Source organism: Diceros bicornis, chromosome 1 (assembly GCF_020826845.1).
Source record: "Diceros bicornis minor isolate mBicDic1 chromosome 1, mDicBic1.mat.cur, whole genome shotgun sequence".
Lineage (NCBI taxonomy): Eukaryota > Metazoa > Chordata > Mammalia > Perissodactyla > Rhinocerotidae > Diceros > Diceros bicornis.
Genome location: NC_080740.1, coordinates 53,977,417 through 54,001,521, shown reverse-complemented (window position 1 = coordinate 54,001,521; position 24,105 = coordinate 53,977,417). Strand labels below are relative to the sequence as shown.

The window sequence follows — 24,105 nt, the reverse complement described above, 5'->3', positions numbered from 1 at the left end:
CTTTGAATTTTAACCTCAGTGTTGGAGGATTCTGAGCCAGGGAGTGATATGAACTGATTTACATTTTTAAGAGATCTTGGTGAAAAAGAGACTGTGAGGAAGCTAGTAAGAATAGCAACCTGGAGGCTGGTTACAGAGGAGAAGGCAATAGTAGTAGAATTATTTCTAGCAGTCATCCAGGCAAGAGATGAGGTTAGATTGGATTGGATTGGAGAGTAGTGTGGAGTTGAAGAGAAGAGGCCAGATTCCGGATGTATTTTGTAGGCAGTGATGACAGGACTTGCTGATAGACTCAGGATGCATAGGGAAGAGAGAAGGCAAAGAAGACTCTAGTGTTTCAGGCAGAGCAAGTGGGTAAACCATGGTGCCTTTAACTGAGATGAGTTTGGGCTGGGTTGAAGGAGGGCTAGAGAGAGTTTCTGGAGGGAAATAGAAAGGCTTTTGAGATACATACACCACCTTTTAAATATATGTCAGATGCTGTCACTAGAAATTGTAACTCAAGCCACAATTATCCTTTTAGATAACGTTAGGGCAGCTGGTGTTTTTATTTGTCCTGTATATTTTTATATTTGTGTTCTCCACAAGGCAATCATTTACATACACTTTTATTTTTTTAACTACTATGTAACATCTAAGATACACAAAAAGGCACAAAGAATAATAAAATAAACAATCATATACTACTACCCAGTTTAAGAAATAAAATATTACCATGACAGGCAGAGTCTCTTATGGATCCCTCATTGATTGAATCTCCTTCCCTTGCCACAAAGGTAATCCTATTATAAATCTAGAGTATGTCACTCTCGTGTATTTTATATTTTTATCACATATGGATCCCTAAAAATACATGGTATTGGTTTACATTTTTTACACATTACATAAATAGTATATACACTAAAGTATTCTTCAGCAATTTGTTTTTCATTTAAAATTATGTCTATGATATTCATCCACGTTGATATGTGCAAACTTAGTCTATTGTTTTCACCACTATTGAGCAATTCCACTTATGAAAATACTACAGTTTATTCAGTTACCTGTTGAGTGATATTTAGTTTGTTTATAATTTTTTACTACTGCAAACAGTATAATAATACAAAACGTTTGAACAATTCTTGTGTTTTCTTGTACACATGTGTAAAGTTTCTCTATTATATACGTAGGAGTGGAATTACTGGGTTGTGAGATATGAGCATCTTCAACTTCATTGGATATTGCCAAATTGTTTTCTGAAGCTATTGTACCAGTTTACTTTAAGATCAGTCCTGTTCCTATTGTGTTACATCCTTACCAACACTTCCTACTGTCGGGCTTAATTTTTGTCAGTCTGATGAATATGAAATGGTATCTTATTTTTAATTTTAATTGTCATTTCTTGAATTATTAATGAAGTTGGGCATCTTATGTTTAAATTGTAAATTGCCAAATTTTCTGCTGAATTGTTTGTGTTTTTCTTATTGATTTGGAAGGCAATCGATATTTCAAATATTTTGAACCTTAATCCTTTACCTGCGATATGTGTTGCAAATATCTTCTCCTACACTGATTTATCTTTTCATCTCTTTAATGACCTTTTTTTTAAATTTTTTTGTGAGGAGGACTAGCCCTGAGCTAACATCCGATGCCAATCCTCTCCTTTTTTCTTGAGGAAGACTGCCCCTGGGCTAACATCTGGGCCCATCTTCCTCTACTTTATATGGGATGCCGCCACAGCATGGCTTAACAAGCGGTGAGTCAGTGCACGCCAGGGATCCGAACCTGCGAACCCCGGGCCGCCACAGCAGAGCACGCGTACTCAACCCCTGTGCCACCAGGCCGGCCCCTTTAATGATCTTTTGATGAATAGAAGTTAAAAATTTTAATGGAATCAAATTAACCAAACTTTTTCCTCATAGTTTATGTATTTTTGTATCTTAAGAAACCTTTCCCTCCTGAGCTCATATATTCTATATTTTCTTCTAAACATTTTAAAGTTTCACCTTTTCAGTTAGGTCGTTAATCCAGCTGTGTGCACTGTGAGGTAGAGATCCAACTGTATTTTTTCTCAGTTGCACAACCAATCGTCCTAGTAGCATTTAATAAAGAATCTACCCTTTCACCACTCATCTGACATGCACCAGGTTTCCATACAAGCCAGGGTCTGTGTCTGAGCACTCTATCCTGTTCCATTGGTCTGTCTGTCTATCCATGCATCATCATCCTGCCTTAATCATTAGAGCTTCATGGAAAGTCTTATTATCTGGTAAATCAAGTCTTCTCCCCTTTTAACTTTCAAACTTATCTTGATTTTTCTCTTTCATTCTCTTTTTTTTTTTTTTGTGAGGAAGATCAGCCCTGAGCTAACATCAGATGCCAATCCTCCTCTTTCTGCTGAGGAAGACCGGCTGCCAGCCAACACCCGTGCCCATCTTCCTCTACTTTATATGGGACGCCGCCACAGCATGGCTTGACAAGCGGTGAGTCGGTGCACGCCCAGGATCTGAACCTGTGAACCCTCGGGCCCCCGCAGCAGAGCGCGCGCACCCAACCACTATGCCACCGGGCCGGCCCCCTGTCTTTCATTCTTTTATCTAAGTTTTAGCATCAGCTTTTGACAACCCATAAAAAATCCTGCCAAACTTCTTATTGGAATTGCATTGATTTTATAGATTAATTGGGGGAGATTGCATCTTTAAGACACTGAGCCTTTCTATTCATGATCTGATATATCTTTCCATTTCTTTATGTCCTCTTTAATGACTTTTACACATCTTTTTTTCTCCTTAAAGATCAAACAAATCTTTTATTAGATTTGCCTTTAAGTACTTTTTATATTTTGTTATTAGAAGTGCTTTTTTGTGTGTGTGTGAGGAAGATCAGCCCTGAGCTAACATCCATGCCAATCCTCCGCTTTTGCTGAGGAAGACCGGCCCTGAGCTAACATCTATTGCCAATCCTCCTCCTTTGTTTTTCCCCTTTTTCTCCCCAAAGCCCCAGCAGATAGTTGTATGTCATAGTTGCACATCCTGCTAGTTGCTTATGTGGGACGCCACCTCAGCATGGCCGGACAAGCAGTGCGTCTGTGCGCGCCTGGGATCCAAACCTGGTCTGCCAGCAGTGGAGCGCACGCATTTAACCGCTAAGCCACAGGGCCGGCCCCAAGAAGTGCTATCATTTTTGTTGCTGATATAGTAAATACAATTAATTTCATTTATTAATCAAATATCCAGCAAACTTGCTGGACTTAATTATTTTTGTTAACTTTATTAATTAGTATTAACTTTATTAATAATTTTTTCAGATTCTTTTGAGATTTCTATGCAGAAATTATATTACTTGTGAATAATGACAGTTTTTTAAAACTTTCTTTCTAATTCTTAATGCTTTTTATTTCTTTTTCTGCTATTATACCTTGGCTAAGACACAAATACAAATCTTATCAATAATAATTGGAATACTACTATAAAGTGAATACTGCTCAAGTTTCACTACCGAGCGTGAATTTTGATATAGGTTTTTCATAGATACCCTTAATCAGGTTAAAAATAAATCCTTCTATTCCTAGTTTGCTAAGTTTTTAACATGAAGCGTATTCATGATAAACTTTTTTTTCCTGCATCTCTTGAAATGATCTTGTGGGGTTTTTTCTTCTTTAATATTTTAAGCTGGTTAATAAAATGTGCAGACTTTTCAAATACTTGCATTCCTAGAAAAATCCAACTTGGCAATGGTATATTATCTTTTTCATATGTTTTTAAATTTGGTTTCCTAATATTCTCTTTGGGATTTTTGTGTCCAAGTTCATAAAGTTGGGTGTAATTTTGCTTTTTCATACTGTCCTTGTCTAGTTTTGGCAGAAAAGTTATACTAGCTTCACAAAATGAACTGTCTGCGGGCAGGGCAGATATACACATTTATCTAATCACTGGAAGCATTTTATATGTCTAGAAATATATCTTCCACAAATATAAAACCATCTAGTCCAGGCTTCTTTGTTTGGGGAGATGGAAATTTTTAACTACTAGATCAACACTTTGTAGCCATTAACGCCATTTTCACAATAGCCATTATATATGGCCTTCATAGCCATTATATATGGACATACAAAGATTATTTCAGGTTTTTGCTTTTTTATTAAGAGTCAGTTTTGTGAATTTTTTTCCTAGAAAATTGTCTTATTTCAGCTAGGTTTTCAAATTTATTGGCATAAAAATATTAGATTTCTGATATCTACTGTATCTGTAATTTCTCTTTTTAAGTCCTAACATGATTCAGGGCTTCTATTTATCCTGATTGTCTCATGAAGAAAGTTATTTTATAATTATTTTCTAAGATCTAACTCTGGGCTTTTCGATTCTTTCTATTGAATCTTTGTTTTCTATTTCATTAATTTTTGCTCTTATCTTTACTATTTCCTTCTTTGTATTTTCCTTCTTTTCCTTCCTTTTTCCCTCTTTTTGATTTTATTCTATTGCTCTTTTCCAAAAGGTCAATTTTTTAAATTGAAATATAATTCACATACCATAAAATTCATCATTTTAAATTACAGAATTCCATAGTGGATTTTTTAGTTTTTAGTATTTATTACCTTTGTTTTTTTTATTGTGGTAAAATATACATAACATAAAATTTATCATTTTAATCATTTTTAGGTGTACAATTAATTCAGTGGAATTAAGTACATTCACAATATTGCGCACCCATCACCACTATCCATTTCCAGAACTATTGCATCATCCCTAACGGAAACTCTACTCAACAAACAATAACTTCCCATTCTCCTCTCCCCCCAGCTCCTAGTAAACTCTATTCTACTTTCTGTCTGTATGAATTTGCCTATTCTAGGTACTTCATATAAGTGAAAATATACAATATTTGCCCTTTGTGTCTGGTTTATTTCACTTAGCCTAATGTTTTCAAGGTTCCTCCACATTATAGCATGTATCAGAATTTCATTCTTTTTTTTTTTTTTTTTTTGGTGTGGAAGTTTAGCCCTGAGCCAACATCCGATGCCAATCCTCCTCTTCTTTCTGAGGAAGACTGGCCCTGGGCTAAAATCTGTGCCCATCTCCCTCTACTTTATATGGGACACTGCCACAGCATGGCTTGACAAGCAGTGCATCAGTGTGTGCCCGGGATCTGAACCCACGAACCCTGGGCCGCTGAAGCAGAGCATGCACACTTAACTGCTACGCCACCGGCCAGCCCCAGAATTTCTTTCTTTTTTAAGGCCAAATAATATTCTATTTTATGTATATATACCACATTTTCTTTATCCATTCATCTGTCAAGGGACACTTGGGTTGCTTCCACCTTTTGGCTATTGTGAATAATGCTGCTATGAACATGGATATACAAGTATCTGAGTCCCTGCTTTCAATTCTTTTGGGTATACACCTGGAAGTGGAACTGCTGGATCGTATGGTAATTCTATGTTTAACTTTTTGAGGAGCTGCCAAACTGTTTTCTACAGTAGCTGCATGATTTTACATTCCCACCAGCAATACACAAGTGTTCTAATTTCTCCACATCTTCACCCACACTTGTTATTTTCCATTTTATGGTTTTTTTGTTTTTATAGTAGCTATCCTAATGGGTGTGAAATTGTATCTCATTGTGGTTTTGATTTGTATTTCTCATTCTAATAACTAGTGATGTTGAACAAATTTTCATGTGCTTATTAGTTATTTGTATATCTTCTTTGCAGAAATGTCTATTCAAGTCCTTTTCCCATGTTCAAATTGGGTTGTTTGTTTTGTTGTTGAGTTGTAGAAGTTCTTTGTGTAGTCCAGATATTTATCCCTTATCAGATAAATGATTTGCAAATATTTTCTCCCATTGTGTGGGTGATCTTTTCACTCTCTTTATAGTGTCCTTATTCACAAATGTTTTTAATTTTGATGAAGTCCAATTTATCTATTTTTCTTTTGTTGCTTGTGCTTTTGGTATCATATCTAAGAATCTATTGCCAAACCCAAAGTCATGAAGATTTACCCCTATGTATTCTTCTAACAGTTCTAGCTTCTATATTTAGGATGTTGATCCATTTTGAGTTAATTTTTGTATATGGTGTGAGGTAGGGGTCCAACTTGAACTCTTTTGCATGTGGATATAAAGTTGCCCCAGCACTATTTGATGAAGAGATTATTATTTCCCCTACTGAATTGTCTTTGCACCCTTGTCAAAAATCAATTGGCTATAGACATTTGGATTTATCTCTAGAGTTTCAATTCTATTCCATAGGTCTATGTCTATCCTTATGCTAGTACCACAGTTTTGATTACTGTATCTTTGCAGTAACTTGTAAGTCAGAAAGTGCAAGTTCTCCAACTTTGTTCTTCATTTTCAATATTGTTTTGGCTAGTCACAGCCCTTTGCACACCTAAATGAATTTGAGGCTCTGCTTTTCAATTTCTTGGGGAAAAAAAAAAAAAAAGGCTGTTGAAATTTTATTTTTATAATTTTATTTATTTATTTTTTCCCCAAAGCCCCAGTAGATAGTTGTAGTCATAGCTGCACATCCTTCTAGTTGCTGTATGTGGGACACGGCCTCAGCATGACCAGAGAAGCGGTGCGTCAGTGCGTGCCCAGGATCTGAACCCGGGCCGCCAGCAGCAGAGCGTGCGCACTTAACCGCTAAGCCATGGGGCCAGCCCTGTTGAAATTTTGATAGGGATTCCATTGAATTTGTAGATCTCTTCGGAAAGTCTTCTTAACAAGTCTTCTAATCCAGGAATACAGGATGTCTGTCCATTTATTTAGGTCTTACTTAATTTCTTTCAGCAATGTTTTATAATTTTCAGCATACACATCTTTCATCTCCTTAGTTAATTTTATTCCTAGGTATAATATTACTTTGGATGCTATTGTAAACAGAATTTTCTTAGTTTCCATTTCAGGTTGTTCATTGTTAGTGTATAAAAATACAACTGATTTTTGTTGTTGATCTTGTATCCTGCAACTTTGCTGAATTTGTTTAATAGCTATAATAGTTTTGTGTGTGTGTGTGTGTGTGTGTGTGTATTCTTTAGGATTTTGTGTGTATATAAGATCAAGTCATCTGCAAATAAAGATCATTTCACTTCTTCCATTCTAATTTGCATAGTTTTTATTTCTTTTTCTTGACTAATTGCTCTGGCTAGAACTTCCAGTACAATGTTGAATAATGGTGAAAGCAGGCATCTTTGTCTTGTTCCTGATCTTAGGGGAAAGACTTTTAGTCTTTCACCATTGAGTATGATGTTAGCTGTGGATTTTTTCATAAATACCCTTTATCAGGCTAAAGAATTTCCCTTCTATTTCTAGTTTGTTTTATTTTTTTAATCATGAAAGAGTGTTGGATTTTGTCAAATGCTTTTTCAGCATCAACCGAGGCAATTGTGTAGATTTTTTCCTTCATTCTATCGGTGTGTTACATTGATTGATTTTCATATGTTGAACCACCCTTGCATTCCTGGGATAAATCCCACTTGGTCATGGTGGATAATCCTTTTAAGTATGCTGCTGGATTCGGTTTGTTAGTATCTCAATGAGGATTTTTGCATCTATACTCATAAGGATTATTTGTGGTTTTGTTTTCTTGCGATGTCTTTGTCTGGCTTTGGTTTCAGGGTAATGCTGGCCTCATGGAATGAGTTCTAAATATTGCCTCCTCTTCCATTTTTCGGAAGAGTTTGAGAAGGATTGTTGTTCATTCTTCTTTAAATTCAAGGTAGAATTAACCAGTGAAGCCATCTGGTCCCTGGCATTTCTTTGTTGGGAGGTTTTTGATTAGTGATTCAATCTCTTTACTTGTTATAGGTCTGTTCCAATAGGTCTGTTTTCTACTTCTTCCTGAGTCAGTTTGGTAGTTGGTGTGTTTCTACGAATTTGTCCATTTCATCTAGGTTATCTAATTTGTTGGCCTACAATTGTTTATAGTATTCTCCTATAACCCGTTTTATTTTATAAGGTCTGTAGTAATGTCCCAACTTTCATTTCTGGTATTAATCATTTGAGTCTTCTCTTATTTTTCTTAATCAATCTAGCTAAAGACTTGTCAATTTTGTTGATCTTTTCGAAGAACAAAATTTTGATTTTGTTGATTTTCTCCATTGTTTCTCTATTATATATTTGGTTTATCTCATTCTAATCTTTTTTATTTCCTTTCTTCTGCTAACTTTAGGTTTAGTTTTATCTGCTTTTTCTAGTTCCTTAAGGTGTCAAGTTAGATTATTAATTTGAGATCTTTCTTTTTTTCTAATGCAGGCATTTATAGGTATAAATTTCCCTCTGAGCACTGCTTCTGCTGCGTCCTATGTTTTATTATGTTGTATTTTCATTTTCATTTGTCTTAAAGTATTTTCTAATCTCCCTTGTGATTTCTTCTTTTATTGTTTAAGAGTGTGTTGTTTAATTTCCATATATTTGAAATTTTTCCAATTTTCCTGCTGTTATTGATTTCTAGTTTCATTCCATTATTGTCAAAGATACTTTGTATGATTCCAATATTTCTTAATTTGTTGAGACTTGTTTTGTGGCCTAACATATGGTCTATCCTGGAGAAAGCTCTATATGCACTTGATAAAAACTATTATTTCTTCTTGATGACTCTTGTGTCAACATATAACGTCCTTCTTTGTCCTTGTAACAGTTTTAGCCTTAATGTCTATTTTGTCTGATATTAGTATAGCCACTCCAGCTCTCCTTTGGTTTCTATTTGCATGGAATATCTTTTTCCATTCTTTCACTTTCAACTTATTTGTATTTTTGGATCTAAAGCAAATCTCTTATAGACAGCATATATTTGGATTTTTTTAATAATCCTTTCTATCTTAATTGGAGAGTTTAATCCATTTACCTTTAAAGTAATTAATGATAAGGAAGAAAATACTTCTGCCATTTTGCTATTTGTTTTGGGGGTTTTTTTTGTTTGTTTTTTTGGTGAGAAAGATTAGCCCTGAGCTAACATCTGATGTCAATAATCTTTTTTTTTTTTTTTTTTGCTGAGGAAGATTGGCCCTTGGCTAACATCTGTGCCCATCTTCATCTTCCTCTACTTTATATGGGACACCACCACAGCATGGCTTGACAAGCAGTGTGTTGGTGTGCGCCCAGGATCCGAACCTGAGAACCCCGGGCTGCCAAAGTGGAGCACGCGCATTTAACCACTACGTCACTGGTCCAGCCCCACTAACTGTTTTTTACATGTCACATTTTTTTCATTCCTTAATTCCTCCATTACTGCTTTCTTTTGTGTTTGACTTTTTTGTAGTGTACCATTTTGATTTCTTTCGTATTTCTTTTTCTGTATATTTTCTAGTTATTTTCTTGGTAGTTACCCTTGGGATTACAATTAACCTCTTAAATTTACAGTAATCTATTTTTAATTAATACAACTTTAGCTTCAACAGTATATAACAATTCTGCCCCTAAATAGCTCCATCCCTCCCCCTTTATGTTTTTGTTTTCACAAAATACATCTTTATACATTGAATGCCCATTAACTATCTCTAATTATTGTTTCATGCATTTGTATTTTAAACCATATAGAAAAAAAGGAGTTACACAAGAAAAATACGATAGTATTGGCTTTTATATTTACCTATGTAGTTACTCTTATTAGGGTTCTTTATTTCTTCATATGGCTTCAAGTTACCATCTAGTTTCATTTCCACTTAAAAGACTATCTTTAGCATTTCCGGTAAGGCAGGTCTACTAGCTGCAGACTCTTTCAGCTTTTGTTTATCTGGGAATATGTTAATTTCTCCTTCATTTTTGAAGGGTACTTTTGCTGGATATAGAATTCTTAGTTGATGGTATTTTTCTTTCAGTACTTTAAATATGTCATTTCACTGCCTTCTATTCCCCACAGTTTCTGAGGAGAAATCAGCTGCTAATCTTATTGCGGATTCCTTGTATGTGACAAGTTGCTTCTTTCTTGCTGCTTTCAAGATTCTCTCTTTACCTTTGGCTTTTGACAGCTTGATTATAGTGTGTCTCAGTGTGGATCTCTTTATGTTTCTCCTTCTTAGAGTTCACTGAGATTCTTGGATGTGTATATTCTTTATCAAATTTAGGAAGTTTGGGGCCATTATTTCTTCAAATATCTTTTTGCCTCTTTCTCTCTCTCTCCTCTCCTTCTAGAAGTCCTATTATGTGTATGTTGATACACTTAATGGTGTCTCACAGGTCTCTCAGACTCTTTATTTTTCTTCATTCTTTTTCATTTCTGCTCCTCAGACTAAACGGATTCAGTTGATCTATCCTCAAGTTACTGATTATTTCTTCTGCCTGCTCAAATCTGCTCTTGAAGCCTCTAGTGAATTTTTCATTTCAGTTATTGCATTTTCAGCTCCAGAATTTCTGTTTGGTTCCTTTTTATAATTTTTATCACTTTATTGTTTGTTAAGACATTGTTCTTCTGGTTTCCTTTAGCTCTTTGCCCATGGTTTCCTTTAGCTGTCTAAGTATTTTAAGACAGCTGACTTAAAGTCCTTGTCTAGTAATTCCAATGTCTGTGCTTCCTCAGAGACAGTTTCTGTTCATTTCTCCTGTGTAAAAGCCATACTCTCTTATTTCTTTGCATGCTTCATAATATTTTTTTGAAAACTGGACATTTTAAATACTATAATGTGGTAACTCTGGAAATCAGATTCTTCCCTCTCCTCAGGATTTGTTTTTGTTGCTTTCTGTGGGTAGTAGTAGTTTGTTTATTTGTTTAGTGACTTCTCAGAATTATTTTTGTAAAGACTGTATTCTTTGTCAAGTGTGGTCTCTGAAGTCTCTTTTCTTTTAGTTTTTGGTCAGCTAGTGTTTTGACATTTTCCTAAATGCCTCAAGCAAAAAGAAAGGAGAGAGGGAGTAAGTGGAGGCGGGGGGGAAGAAAAACTCTCCTAGTCTTTGGAGATTGGCTTTGTGTTGGGGCAGTCTTTCAATGCTTAGCCAGGCCGTTTACAACTCTACCTTAGCCTTTACTTCCTGCTTGCACTGAGCCTAAAGATCAGCCAGAGATGAAAGCTTGGGATCTTCTCAGGTCTTTTCTAAGCATGTGTCCTGCCGTGGGAATGTACTGCTTTCTAAATCCTCCCATATACATGGGAGCTCTTAAGTGCCCTCATTTTCCAAAGCATCTCTCTCCCTGGCTTTTCCTCCCAGTCTTTCAGCATTCCTATTGTTTGCCTCAACTTTTTTTTTTTTTTTTTTTTTTGCCCCAGGTGGCAATGGGTTATTCATTTGCCTTTCAATGTTTTTGAGAAATGCCCTCTGTGTAGCCATCTTTCTGCCCTGAGAAAGTTCCAAGTAGGCAAGACAAAGACAATAGCCTTAAATCAGTCCTTCAAGCAGCCCTCAGACAGGTCAAAACAGATAAACACAATTCTTTAAGAACAAGGTCTGCTCTGCTGCTTCTGGACCCAGGGACCAGGGTCCCACACTGGGAATGTGGGCTGCTGTCTTCAGGACCATCACCATGCTGGGGAGGCAGGTGGGTCAAGGGCAAGTAAAATTGCTGCAAAACTTTCCTATCTTTTTAAAGTTGTCTCTTTCTTGATCCAGTGTTCACTCAGTTACTATAAACCTTTGGCTATTTTCCAGAGTTCTGACTGTTTTTGCCCCTTTTTTGGGTGTTTCTGTGGATGGATGATCACTTGTAGCTACCTACTCTGCCATTTTCACTGACTTCACTCCTCTCCTTCATTTATTAAGGATAAATTTTCTGGACATAAAATTCTTGGTTGACAGTCTTTTTCTTTCAGCACTTGGAATATGACATCCCACTGCCTTCTGGCCCCTGTGGTTTCTGGTGAGAAATCAGCTGTTAATTTTATTGAGGGTCCCTTGTATGTGATGAATTGCTTCCCTATTGGTACTCTCAAATTCTCTCTTTGTCTTTCAATAGTTTTGTTATGATGTTTCTAGGTGCAGATCTCTGAGTTTATCCTACTTAGAGTTCATTGATCTCCTTGGATGTGCAGATTAATGTTTTTCATCAAATTTGAGGAGATTTTGGCCATTATATCTCCACATATTCTTTCTGCCCTTTCTCTTCTCTCCTTCTGGGATACCTCTTACATGCATGTTTGTATGTTTGATGATGTCCCACAAGTCTCTGTTCATTTTTATTTATTCTTTTTTCTTTCTGTTCCTCACACTGGAGAATCTCAATTGACCTATCTTCCTGTTCATTGATTCTTTCTTCCACTAGCTCAAATCTGCTGTTGAATTCCTCTAGTAGATTTTTTTCATTCCAATTATTTTACTTTTCAACTACAGAATCTCTATTTGGCTCTTTTAAATAATTTCTCTTTTTTCATATTCTCTATGTGGTGAGACATTGTTCTCATACTTTCTTTTAGTTGTTTAGATATGATTTTCTTTAGTTCTTTGAACATATTTATAATAGCTGGTTTAAAATCTTTGTCTATTAAGTCCAACAGATAGGCTTCCTCAGAGCCAGTTCTTATTGATGGCTTTTTTTCTTGTGTAGGAGCCATAAGTTCTTGTTTCTTTGCACATCTCATGAATTTTTTTTGTTGTTGAAAACTAGACATTTAAAATTATATAAGGGCCGGCCCCGTGGCTTAGCGGGTAAGTGCACGCGCTCCGCTACTGGCGGCCCAGGTTCGGATCCCGGGCGTGCACCGACGCATCGCTTCTCCGGCCATGCTGAGGCCGCGTCCCACATACAGCAACTAGAAGGGTGTGCAACTATGACATACAACTATCTACTGGGGCTTTGGGGGAAAAATAAACAAATAAAAAATTTTTTTTTTAATTATGCAACATTGGAACTCTGGAAGTCAGATCCTGACACACACACACACACACACTGCCCAGGGTTTTGTTGTTGTTGCCATTCTTTTTTTTTTTTTAAGTGATTTTCCTGAATGAATTCAGTAAAGTCTGTATTCTTTCTCAAGTGTGGCCACCAAAGTTTCTGCTCAGGTAGCTTAATGGTCTGTTAATGATTAGACAGATATTTCCTTAAATGCCTGAAACCAATAAGCCTCCCAGCCTTTGCCAAGGGGCTGTGTGTGTTGAGGCATGTGTTTAATGCTTCAGCACTTTACAAGTCTGCCTTAGCCTTCACTTCCTGCTTTCACAGAGCCTCAAGGTTAAAAGGAGGTGAGAGATCAGGGCCTTCTCCAGTCTTTCCTGGTACCTTCACTGGGATCCCCACAAGTGTTAATAATTTCTCAGAGTTTCATAGTCAACCAGGGGCTCTCATATGTATATTTTCGATGACCTCACAGCCACCCTGTAAGGTGTATATTAATAACATCATTTTACAATGTTGCAGCTGAACCACATAGAGGTTAAGCAACTTGCCCAAACTCTCACAGCTAGTAAGAAGGTAGGAGAACTGGAGCTTGAACTGCATGACACTAAAGTCTTTCCATAGCACAGAACTTCCCCCAGGCTTGCAAACCAGTGTCCTTACAGGAGGCATGTTTAGGGACCCACTTAGCCTCTGGAGGGCAATCAGAAGATTCAGATTTCTCAACCTGTCTCTTTCCCTGATTCCTAGCAAGTTCTATACCTAACATGATGTTTTACAGTCCATGACCAAACTCTGCAGAATGCTGGTGTGGAATGCACTGCTATACCACCATGTTTACAGCAGTGATGCCAATTGGACTTTGCACATTTCAGGCATTGATTAGGATATTCACCACCTCCACCACCTCTGACACACATTTTGTTGATGTCAAACCTTTTCACCACCCAGAAGGAAATTTTTTGAATGAAGACAGAGTACATTTTAAACCCTTTTATTGTACAATAAAATACACTTATACAGCCACACAAACAAATATATAGCCTAATGAATTGTTATAAGGCCAACATCCCTGTAATTCCCACCTAGGTCAAGAAGAACTTTATCAGCTATTCTAGAAGCCCGTCCATGTGCCCTATCCCAATCACAACTCCCTCCCTTTCTCCAAAATTAACCCCTATCTTGACTTTTGTAATAATCACTTCCTTTCATTTCTCTAAAGACAGAAACCCATGTATGCATCCCTAGAACTAATATTTTAGTCTTGAACTTTTATAATATATTTTTTGATACGTCTTTTAAATCTCCCATGCCTTTTATTCTTTCCTTACAATTTATTTGTTGATGAATTCAGGCAGTTTGACTTGTAGAATTTCCCAGTCTGAATTCTGTTGACTGCAAACTCATGGTGCAGCTCAGCATGTTCCTCTGTCTTCTATTTCCTAGAAATAGGCAGCTGGATCTAAAGACTTGATCAGATTCAGGTTTGATCTCCTTGGCAAGATTACAGGTTCTGTTCTTTCATGGGAGGCACACAATGTCTGGTTGTCTCTCTTTTTATGATGGTAGCAGCCATTGATGCTCAAAGCCTAGATCCAGTAATTCACTGGGGATTAAAAAATGGTGATATTCTAATTCTATCATTTCTTTTTCATTTATTAACTGGGACACTTCAATAGAGATGTTTCCCCTTACCTACTATGTGGTTACTCAGTAATACAGTTCATATAAGAAAGGTCAGTAATGCTTGATTCTTTCCTTTAATTCAGCAGGTTTTGAGATAAAGGATTAGTTTCTTATCGCCTTCCAAAAGTGATCAATTAGTGTCATTTTTTGGTATCATTATAAATTTATGGATTACTTGATGAGTTTCAATCCACTGTAATTATTATCCTTATTGAAGCTGAAACTGTCCAATCTTTGGCCAGTAGGAGCCTCTTCAAGTTGTCTCCTATGTCTTTTTCACATGACCCCAGTCTTTGGTAGCTTCCTTGCTATGTGTATGAGAAGATATTCCTGGCTCATCTGGTATATTTTCTGCCCTAGACCTGCAATAAGCCATTTCTCTAAGAATCTCTAGTTTTCTTTTAGTGAGAAATGGTATTTCAACATTATGGGCATTAAGAATGAATAATTGCTAAGTTGGTCAATGTTCTAGGTCTTTCAATGGATAAAGATAAAATATCTTAGTAGTTTACTGATACTTGCAATTTAAATGCAGAACTACAGGGTTTTTTACTTAACTTTGTCTATATTACCTCTATATCTCCTTTCTTCCATGAGTATCCTGGTTCTCAAGAACACAGAAGAGAACAGAATTAAACTGTCCCATAGTACCCATATCTGCTTTATCCTGTACTACACACACAACAGTCTCAGAATTACACTACTAATAGTATCATTACTACACTGATTTCTGAAAATGGTTTAAAAACTTTTTTCCTTGACTTTCCTCATTCTCCATTTTTTAGTCATACTCTATCTTCTTTTTCAGAGGATATATTCTTTATATGCTATATTCTCTCCTTGTTAACCCAAAATTAGTATTAGTTCTACAAATAATTACATTTTTAATGCTCACCATCAGTCCTAATGTTGATGCTTCTCTAGTCATTTTGGTTGGCTGAAACTTAGTCTTCACTAGATTCCTAAAAAGGGCTCATGGGAACAATATTACCCAAGTTTTTTAGTGTTGATGACAGTTTGCCTTTGCCCTTTATACTTGAAAGTCAGTTTTGCTGGATCTAGAATTTTTGGTTCACATTTTCTTTCCTGAAGTATCTTAAAAATGTTACCCCATTTTCTTTTAGCATAAAGCATTTCCATAGAAAAGTCTGATAATAACTAATTTTCTTTTCCTTATAAGCCACTTTGCCTAGATGCTTACAGTTTCATCCATCCCTCTTTCCTTTTAAGTCTAATAATTTGACCAGAATATGTTTTGGTGTTTGTTGCTCTAAGTCCATATTTTCAGGTATGTAACGTGTGCTCTTTCAATATATCATTTCAATACTTTTATTTCAGGTAACTTTTCTTAGATTATATATTTTAGAGTTTTGTTCTGTTCCTTTACTTTGTTTTTGTTTCCAGTTCAGGGACTCCTGTTATCCTTACGTTGGATCTTTTTTCCTCATCTTCAATATTCATAATTTTCTCTTGAATCCTTTTTATCTCTTCATTTCTTATTAATGTTTTAAAATTTCCTCATTTAATCCTATATTTCTCATAAGCTATTATCTGTTCTATTTAATTGCTCTTAGTCTAGTTTAGTCTCCATTTTTCAAATGATTTTTCTTTTAATTCTTTCCTGAATTTTGTCATCTCACTTCTGTTCTTTCCTATCTTGTATCATTCTCTTAAACATTCACTTTGTATTGAAATAATATGCTACAGTTTTTATCTGTTTATTGGACATCTCTTTGTGGTGGGCTTTCATTATCTACCAGGGATATTATTCTCCACGTTATTCTCTTTTTTTCTTATACTCTTTTTCTATTGTACTTTTTTTTTATTTGAAATTAGTTTTCCTGAACTTATAGAAAGTGTGGTTCTAACTTCACATAACTCCCTCTTCTGTTTCTGTGTTGTGTTTTAAAATCCAGTAGCTTGATTTTTGAGGTTTCTTGGCTCTGTTTCCCTTCTCTAATTTTATCTGGACTTTCTCTTTCTTCATCCCTGGGTCTCAAACCTGCTCAATTTTTATTCCACTTCTAGTACTTCTCCTAAGTGTGAGGGCTCGTCCTTGAAGGGAGCCCTAGCTGACCAGTTCTGAAAGTTCATAGGGTCTGGACTATTCTAGCCTCTTCAGAAACTACCAGGACCCTCTTGCACTAACCCAGTATTAGGCAACACCCTTCCCGGTATCAACTGCTGTTCTCACATCAGCCCATCATACTTTCCAGTGAATACCTGTTGACTTCCCTTTGCTTCCTCTCCCACAGAGGCTAATACTACGCAGTTGTGGCTGTCAGTAAGGATACCTTGTTAACTAGTTTTGACATGAATGCTGCCCACAGGTTTTTGGTTTTGCTATCTGGTTGCTCTGTCTTTTTTTAAGAAGGGATTCAGGGAGATTAAAAAAACATGTCACACGGGGCTGGCCCGGTGGCGCAAGTGGTTAAGTGCGCTCGCTCCACTGCGGCGGCCCAGGTTCACCAGTTCGGATCCCGGGCGCGCACCGATGCACCACTTGTCAAGCCATGCTGTGGCGGTGTCCCATGTAAAGTAGAGGAAGATGGGCACAGATGTTAGCCCAGGGCCAGTCTTCCTCAGCAAAAAGAGGAGGATTGGCAGATGTTAGCTCAGGGCTGATCTTCCCCAAAAAAAGAAAAGAAAAACATGTCACAAAAAAAAAGAAAACCCAAGTCACCACTGCTACTGCTGTCGCCATCTTCTCAGATTTTAAGAGTATATTTTAAAAGTCTTTAGAATTTTTCTACAGAAAACTTTCTTGAACAAAATGCCTTGAAAATCTTATCACATTTTCAGAAACAAAACAGATGAAACAGAAGAAAATGGACCTGTTTTGTCTACTTACCTCATAAAGTGTGAACAATTTGTATCTTGTTTTATAATCAGTCCACAAGACCAGAGAAAACGCATTCATTGAAATAGTGCTAATCATAATTATCTTAAAGAGACGGCTCATTACGATTCTCTTCACAAATGCCTGACACTGAGTATCTTTCCTCCTGTCGAAAAGTTGAATAAGAGGTATGATTATCTTACAACACAGATAGATCCCAAAACAATGTGTATTTTTTTGTAGGGACTAAGGTCTGCTTTCCCCCTCCTGTGAATGTACATATACTTTAAAATTGCAATGAAATGCTAACTAAATGACCACTGAAATATTTATGGTGATCACTGATGGTCTGTCCCCACTCAGTTACTGGTCCTTCTCCCTAGGCCTCTGAAAAATAGTCACTTTGTTTTCATAAGCAAAACAAAGCATCATCTTCAGTTACTCATTCAACAAATTTTTAAGTGACTACTAGTCAACTCATATACTCATTCAACAAGTTTTTACTGAGCGTCTACTACATGCAGGGCAATACAGTAAGCACTGGGGATATAATGTGAGCAAAACTAAATATAGTCATGTGTCACTTAAGGACAGGGATATGTTCTAAGAAATGCAGCCTTAAGCAATTTCGTTGTTGTGCAAACATCACAGAGTGTACTGAAAAGGAACAAAATTTGCCACCCTAAAATGTATCTCTTTAACATAAGAATTATTTTAGGCCGATTATTTTTAAGAAACAAAGACTGAGAAAGTTTGTTTTATGTCCCCCTTGACTGCCTAAATGAATTCAGATTAAAAAGAAACCTGCCTCAGGAAGTGAGCTATCACTTTAGCATAACATGAACTAGGTGGTAGACAGGGAGGAACCTAGAAAAGCCTGTTTGTTGGGCTCCCTTCTGTGTTCTTCTGCCTCTGTGTGGCCAAACATTTGTTTTCCAAACGTTTGCTCCTTTTCACCCACCTGTGAATTGCCTACCTTCCCTTTGAAGTTCCTGACTCTCCCCACCCCAACCATCTTCTTTCGTCTTTAGCTGAGGATGGTATTTAAGGTGAGGGCTTCGGCCATGTTGTCAAGTTACTTGGTTTTCTGGGTTTCTCCCATGTATACACATTATTAGACTTTTGTTTTTCTCCTTTTAATCTGTCTCATGTCAATTTAATTCTTAGACCAGCAAGAAGAAACTAGAAGGGTAGAGGAAAATTTCTTCCTCCCCTACAGTACTTACACAAATCTAGGTGGCATAGCCTACTACACACCTAGGCTATATGGTACTAATCTTACGGGACCACCATCATATATGCGGTCCATACTGACCAAAACATCATTATGTAGCACATGACTATATTGTCACCCTAGTAAGGAAAACTGATAATAATCAAGTAATCACCCATACACGTTCTTACAAATGAATGATAAAAAACTGAACACCCTAAGAAAAAATGGGCAAACACACAGTCAACTCATGAAAGAAACACAAACAGCAATGAACTTCCCCCAAAATGTTCAGTAGCAGTATGAATCAGGAAGATGCAAATTAAGTAAAACCATTATTTTTGCTTATATAATTAGCAAAGACTTACACATTACAATATTTAATGCTGGCAAAAGTGTAGTATGACAGGGCATTCTCATAAACTGCCTGGAGAATGTAAATTGACCAACTTTTCTGAAAAGCCTTAAAACTGTTCATATCCTCTGACCCAAGGAATCTACCCCAAGAGAATACAATCTGAAATGTGACTTTGGCCAAACATGTTTATCCAGACTATTTACAGAGTGAGAACTTGGAAACAATTTAAAAATCTAACAAAAAGTACTGGTTAAATAAATTACGGTATATCCATCTTATGGAATATTATATAGATACTAAAATATGTCTATGCATCTTTCATGATTTAGAAAAATGTTTATGATCCACCGGAGAGCAAAACATAAAAACAAAACAAGATACAAAATTCTCAACTCAAAATTATCTCAACTGTGCAAAAACGGGTAGGAAAAAACTCGGCAGAAAATATGCCAAACTGCTGATAAGTGTCTCCCTATGGATGGTGAGGTTATAGGTGATTCTTTTTCCTGTTTATTTATATTTATGTTTTGCAATGTTTCTCAGAGTATGTATAACTTTTTTTCCATTATATGTAACAAATGAACATATTCTCATAACAGTAAAAAAATACAGAATGTATATACTTTTATAATCCATAAAAACAAGATGTGTAATTTTCATTATCTGATTTGAGATGGGATCTATTATCAAAAAAAAAAAGCCTTCAAATGATCTCACACAGTGGCTAATCAAAAAGGACAAAATGGAGTCAATCTAGTCACTCAGTCTACAGGTCACATAGCAGCATGTCTGAATGTCTGATTTAACCAGCCAGTCATGACATTAAAGCTGAAGAAGCAAAATGTTCGGCTAAGGCTTCACCAACCTCATTAGTCAGAGAAACTAGATTATCAAGGATGTGCACCCTGTTCTGGGAAGTGGATGAGAACTTGTGGGAGGAGGCTAAGAGAACACGGGCACCCTGCCCCCAAACTGCCACTTTCACATTTCTTAACAAGCAATAGAAATAGAGAATATTTACTGAAGTTTCCTGAATCTTGCACAGAACATCTCCGATGCATTATCTAACAGCGAACTAGAAATGACTCTCGTTTGGTTCTGGTGATGAAAGTGTTGAGACATTTTCCAAATGTTCAACTTTTATTCCTTGCTTTTATCATCCAACAGAAAATCTCTGCTTAGGGATTTCTTGGGCAACTAGATTCCAAGAGGCTGCAGAGCAGTGTCCACGAAGAGAATCCTTGCTTTATGAGGTCACTCCTGGACATTCCAGTACGGTACTGGCCTTTAGGCCCCTGAGGGGAGAGTTCCTCAGCTAGTCTATCCGAAGATCCTTTCTCTCCAAGGAGACTGAGCACCCCAGTTCCGCAAGTGCTAGGAGCACCAGCAATTATGAAGCTCCAGGTAAAGCTGGGAGACACCAGCGACAGGCCAGACAAAAGCCTTCTTCAAGAAGTATCCCCATCTGACAGATAAAGGCCCATAATAATGTGTTAGAATAAGCTAAGGGTCATAGAAGAGGGGAAAGCAAAGTTCCCTGGGGTTCTAAGAGCAAGAGCGCACATCCAGGGCACAGCGCTGGAAACACCCGGAAGGACAAGGAAAGATTTTTTGGGGGCGGGGAGCGGGGGGAGGAAGATCAGCCCTGAGCTAACATCTGTTGCTAATTATTCTCTTTTTTTTGCTGAGGAAGACTGGCCTTGGGCTAACATCCGTGCTCATATTCCTCTACTTTATATGGGACGCCGCCACAGTATGGTTTGATAAGTGGTGCACACACCTACACCCAGGATCGGAACCTGCAAACCCGGGGCCACCGGAGTGGAGCACGCGAACTTAACCACTGCGCCACTGGGCCAGCCCCCAACAAGGAATGATTTTGAGGAGTGTGGTGCTAGAATACAAGAAACAGGAGGAGCAGAGAAGGTTACCCACCCCAGCACTGGCTAACTGGGGGCAGGGAATGTTTGCACATATGAACACCTAAATAGAGTGTAAAGGATAAGCCCATGTGGTAGAGATGTTTTAAGTACAAGAGCAACAGAGATTTTTGCTCTGTTCAATTCCTGGGATTAATATATTCTCCTCACTCTCCTTTTCCTAAACTCTTTAGCTTTCAAGGCAAATCACAACAGAAGGATCTCGGTAGCCCCGTGTTGAATTTCGTTTAGTAGCTAAATTGGTCCAATTCCTGGAAACTTAAGTTCTTAGGCCCTAAGAAAAAGAGGTAACCATCCCACCACCTCCGCAGTCCCTGGTATTCTAAAACAAGTGTATATGACCATTCCTGGTGAGAAAATACTCTTTAGGCAACCAATATACCGACCCGGGAAATATCTTATTTACTCAATTTCTCCATTTAAAATCATCAACAGCAAAGCTTTAAGCATCACTTTGATTAATGTCCCCAAGATTCAAACTTTAGCCTCATCTTCTCACTCTACATTCTCCCCTTCAGGGATCAGCCTCTCCTATACCTCCTACTGCCTCCTCTGGTCATATGCCCCCCAATGCCTTCTGAGTTCCCGCCCAACATCTCCACAGTGGCCTCCTGAAGGAGCTGCTCAGAGAGAGTCTGAATCAGTTCTACATCTCTGTTTCCACCTGCCCCAATAGACCAATGTGCCTAATCCCGTTGGGGCATATAGAAGTGCTATATGAATATATAAATGAATGGCATTAGGGATCCTTATGCTCACTCAAGTAGCAAGCATAGTGGGATTCCACCTCCAGGAAACCAAGCAGTACACATCTATGCCTTCCCTTTTTAAGCACCGAAGTATGCTTTCGGGGAGAAATGGAGAGGAGATTAAGAATGCAAAGAATTCTTTCCTGATGCATAAAGGGTGAGGAAAGATGGCCAGTTGGAAGCAGCAGAGAAGAGCCCAGTTGTTCTCAGTGTACTATATCAGCACAGCCAACCACAGGTAATGTGGTTTCTGAAGTCACTGATGAAGACATCTAGACTGGGAATGGAAGTCCATCTGGTGAGTGGAATCAGAGGTGACGAGCTTATCCAGGACCTACTGAAATCATCCATATCTTCTCGTGGACAGGTGGGCAGAACAGGCATCCTGGGATGAGAAGCCAAAGCGCCACCTCTTCTGCCCTTTCAGCAGCAACTCACACTGCCCAACTTGGGCAGCACTACCTCAGCCGCACACAGCCAGGGAAAGTCAGCAGTCAGCAGCACGGCAGCTTGGTGGCTCAGGTCTTCTGGCCAAGTGTCATTCCCTTACTAGTCCCAAGTAACTGGCACTGAAACACAAAACTCATATATTATAGCCAAACCCTATTACAGCTCTTGCTTTTTTGCAGGAAATTTTACAAAACTGAAAGTTATAGAGTTCAACTAGCACTTTTTGAATGCTGGATTAGAAAGTATATAGACTGCTCCATACTAACACAAGTAGTCCAATACTTCATACACTAATGGAGGTCAGGTTCGTGTCCAAATACAACATATATGCTGCTGCTTTTTGTCTAGAGCAAAAACTTAAAGAACCATGCTTATTGTATTTATCTAAATATTTCCTAAATCCTATCAATGTCAGAAAGTAACCATCATTTTCAGAACTTTCATTAACTTCATTTTAGAAAAAGACACTGAAATGTGTGGCCCTGGTTTGTTATCTACAGACATCATGCAAGGGGTCATAGGTCATGTACATTTAACTCCTCTCTACTCCAGTGATCACTTAGAAAGAAAATGGAGGGAAACCAAAGCTTACCACATCAGAGCAACCACTTTCATCACGCAAAGATTTAGAACAGCAGGGAATTTGGGGGCCTCCAACTTTGACAATGCCTCTTTTAAGTTGAAATGTCAGTTGCTTGAAACAAGTTTGGGAATTCATTCTGTTGGAATTTACCACAATGAGTACTTCCGTAGACTTCTGATATGGGATCTCTGATTCTCTATAGTAAAGTCTGTGAGTTCCAGCAGATGCAACACCCCTTCACATGGACCTTATGTCAAACCCTCATGTAGATGCTAATTAGTAGCGGCATTCTCAGGTCTTCACCACTGCAATTACAAGCCATGTTCTGCTTTCTCCTCTGTGCTACATGTGGTACATGTGAACAGCCAACAAGTTTAGCCTCTCAGCCTTACATTCAAAGTAGGGGGAAAGGTTCCATTCAAGATACAGTGAAACAAGTTAAATGACACCACAAGGGAGCAAACAAACAGATCCTGAAGGTGGAATACTCTACAAGACACTTGACCCAGTTATTACAATAATTCAATGACATGGGGAAAAGGGGGGAGGTGAGGGGAGCTTGCTTGCTCTAGATTGAAAGATTAAAGAGACATGGCAACCAGATGTGATGGGTGGACTTCATGTAGATGCTGATTAGAACAAAATTACTGTCCAGAGACATTCTTGACCTTCAGGGCAATCTGATTTTGCCCGAGTATTAGGTGATACCAAGGAATCATGGTTTATTTTGTTAGGTGTGATAATGGTATTCTGGTTTATACAAGAAAATGACCAGGGCTAGCCCGGTGGTGCAAGCGGTTAAGTGCGTGCGCGCTCCGCTGCAGCAGCCCGGGGTTCGCCGGTTCAGATCCCAGGCGCACACCGAGGCACCGCTTGGCAAGCCATGCTGTGGCAGCGTCCCATATAAAGTGGAGGAAGATGGGCACGGATGTTAGCCCAGGGCCAGTCTTCCTCAGCAAAAAAAGAGGAGGATTGGCAGATGTTAGCACAGGGCTGATCTCCTCACAAAAAAAAAAAAAGAAAGAAAATGACCATATTTTCTAGAGATGTTTACCAAAGGATATAGGGCTAAAATGACATGCTATCTTGGATTTTCTCTTAAATACTTTAGCCAAAAAAAAAAAGGAAACGGGATTACATGAAGTAACTGAGGGAAAATCTTGGTAATTGTTAAATCTGGGTGATCAGTACACAAGGGTTCAATGTACCATTCATTCTATTTTTTAATGTTTAAATTTTTTCATATTTAAAAATTCATGTAAGAGGGCCGGCCCCATGGCTTGGCGGTTAGGTGCGTGCGCTCCGCTGCTGGTGGCCCGGGTTCGGATCCCAGGCGCGCACCGACGCACCGCTTCTCCGGCCAGGCTGAGGCCGTGTCCCACATACAGCAGCTGGAAGGATGTGCAGCTATGACATGCAACTATCTACTGGGGCTTTGGGGGAAAAAACTAAATAAATAAATAAAATTATAAAAAAAAAAATTCATGTAAGAAAAATTGAAGCACTGAACTAAAAATTTTTGGTAACAAAATGTATAAAAGTTTC

General features: G+C 37.8%; 1 protein-coding gene across 1 annotated transcript in view; it reads right to left on the bottom strand.

The window, feature by feature from the left end:
• CATSPER3 (cation channel sperm associated 3) overlaps positions 1-20,190 on the bottom strand; it is a 30,243-nt gene extending 10,053 nt beyond the window's left edge. The window contains exons 1-2 of the mRNA XM_058541121.1: positions 19,860-20,190; positions 17,280-17,433 (exon numbers count right to left, since the gene is read on the bottom strand). Of these exons, the coding sequence (XP_058397104.1) occupies positions 17,280-17,433; positions 19,860-19,960 (255 nt within the window). The 5' untranslated portion in view covers positions 19,961-20,190. The remainder of the gene's footprint in view (positions 1-17,279; positions 17,434-19,859) is intronic.
• Positions 20,191-24,105: the final 3,915 nt, after the last annotated feature.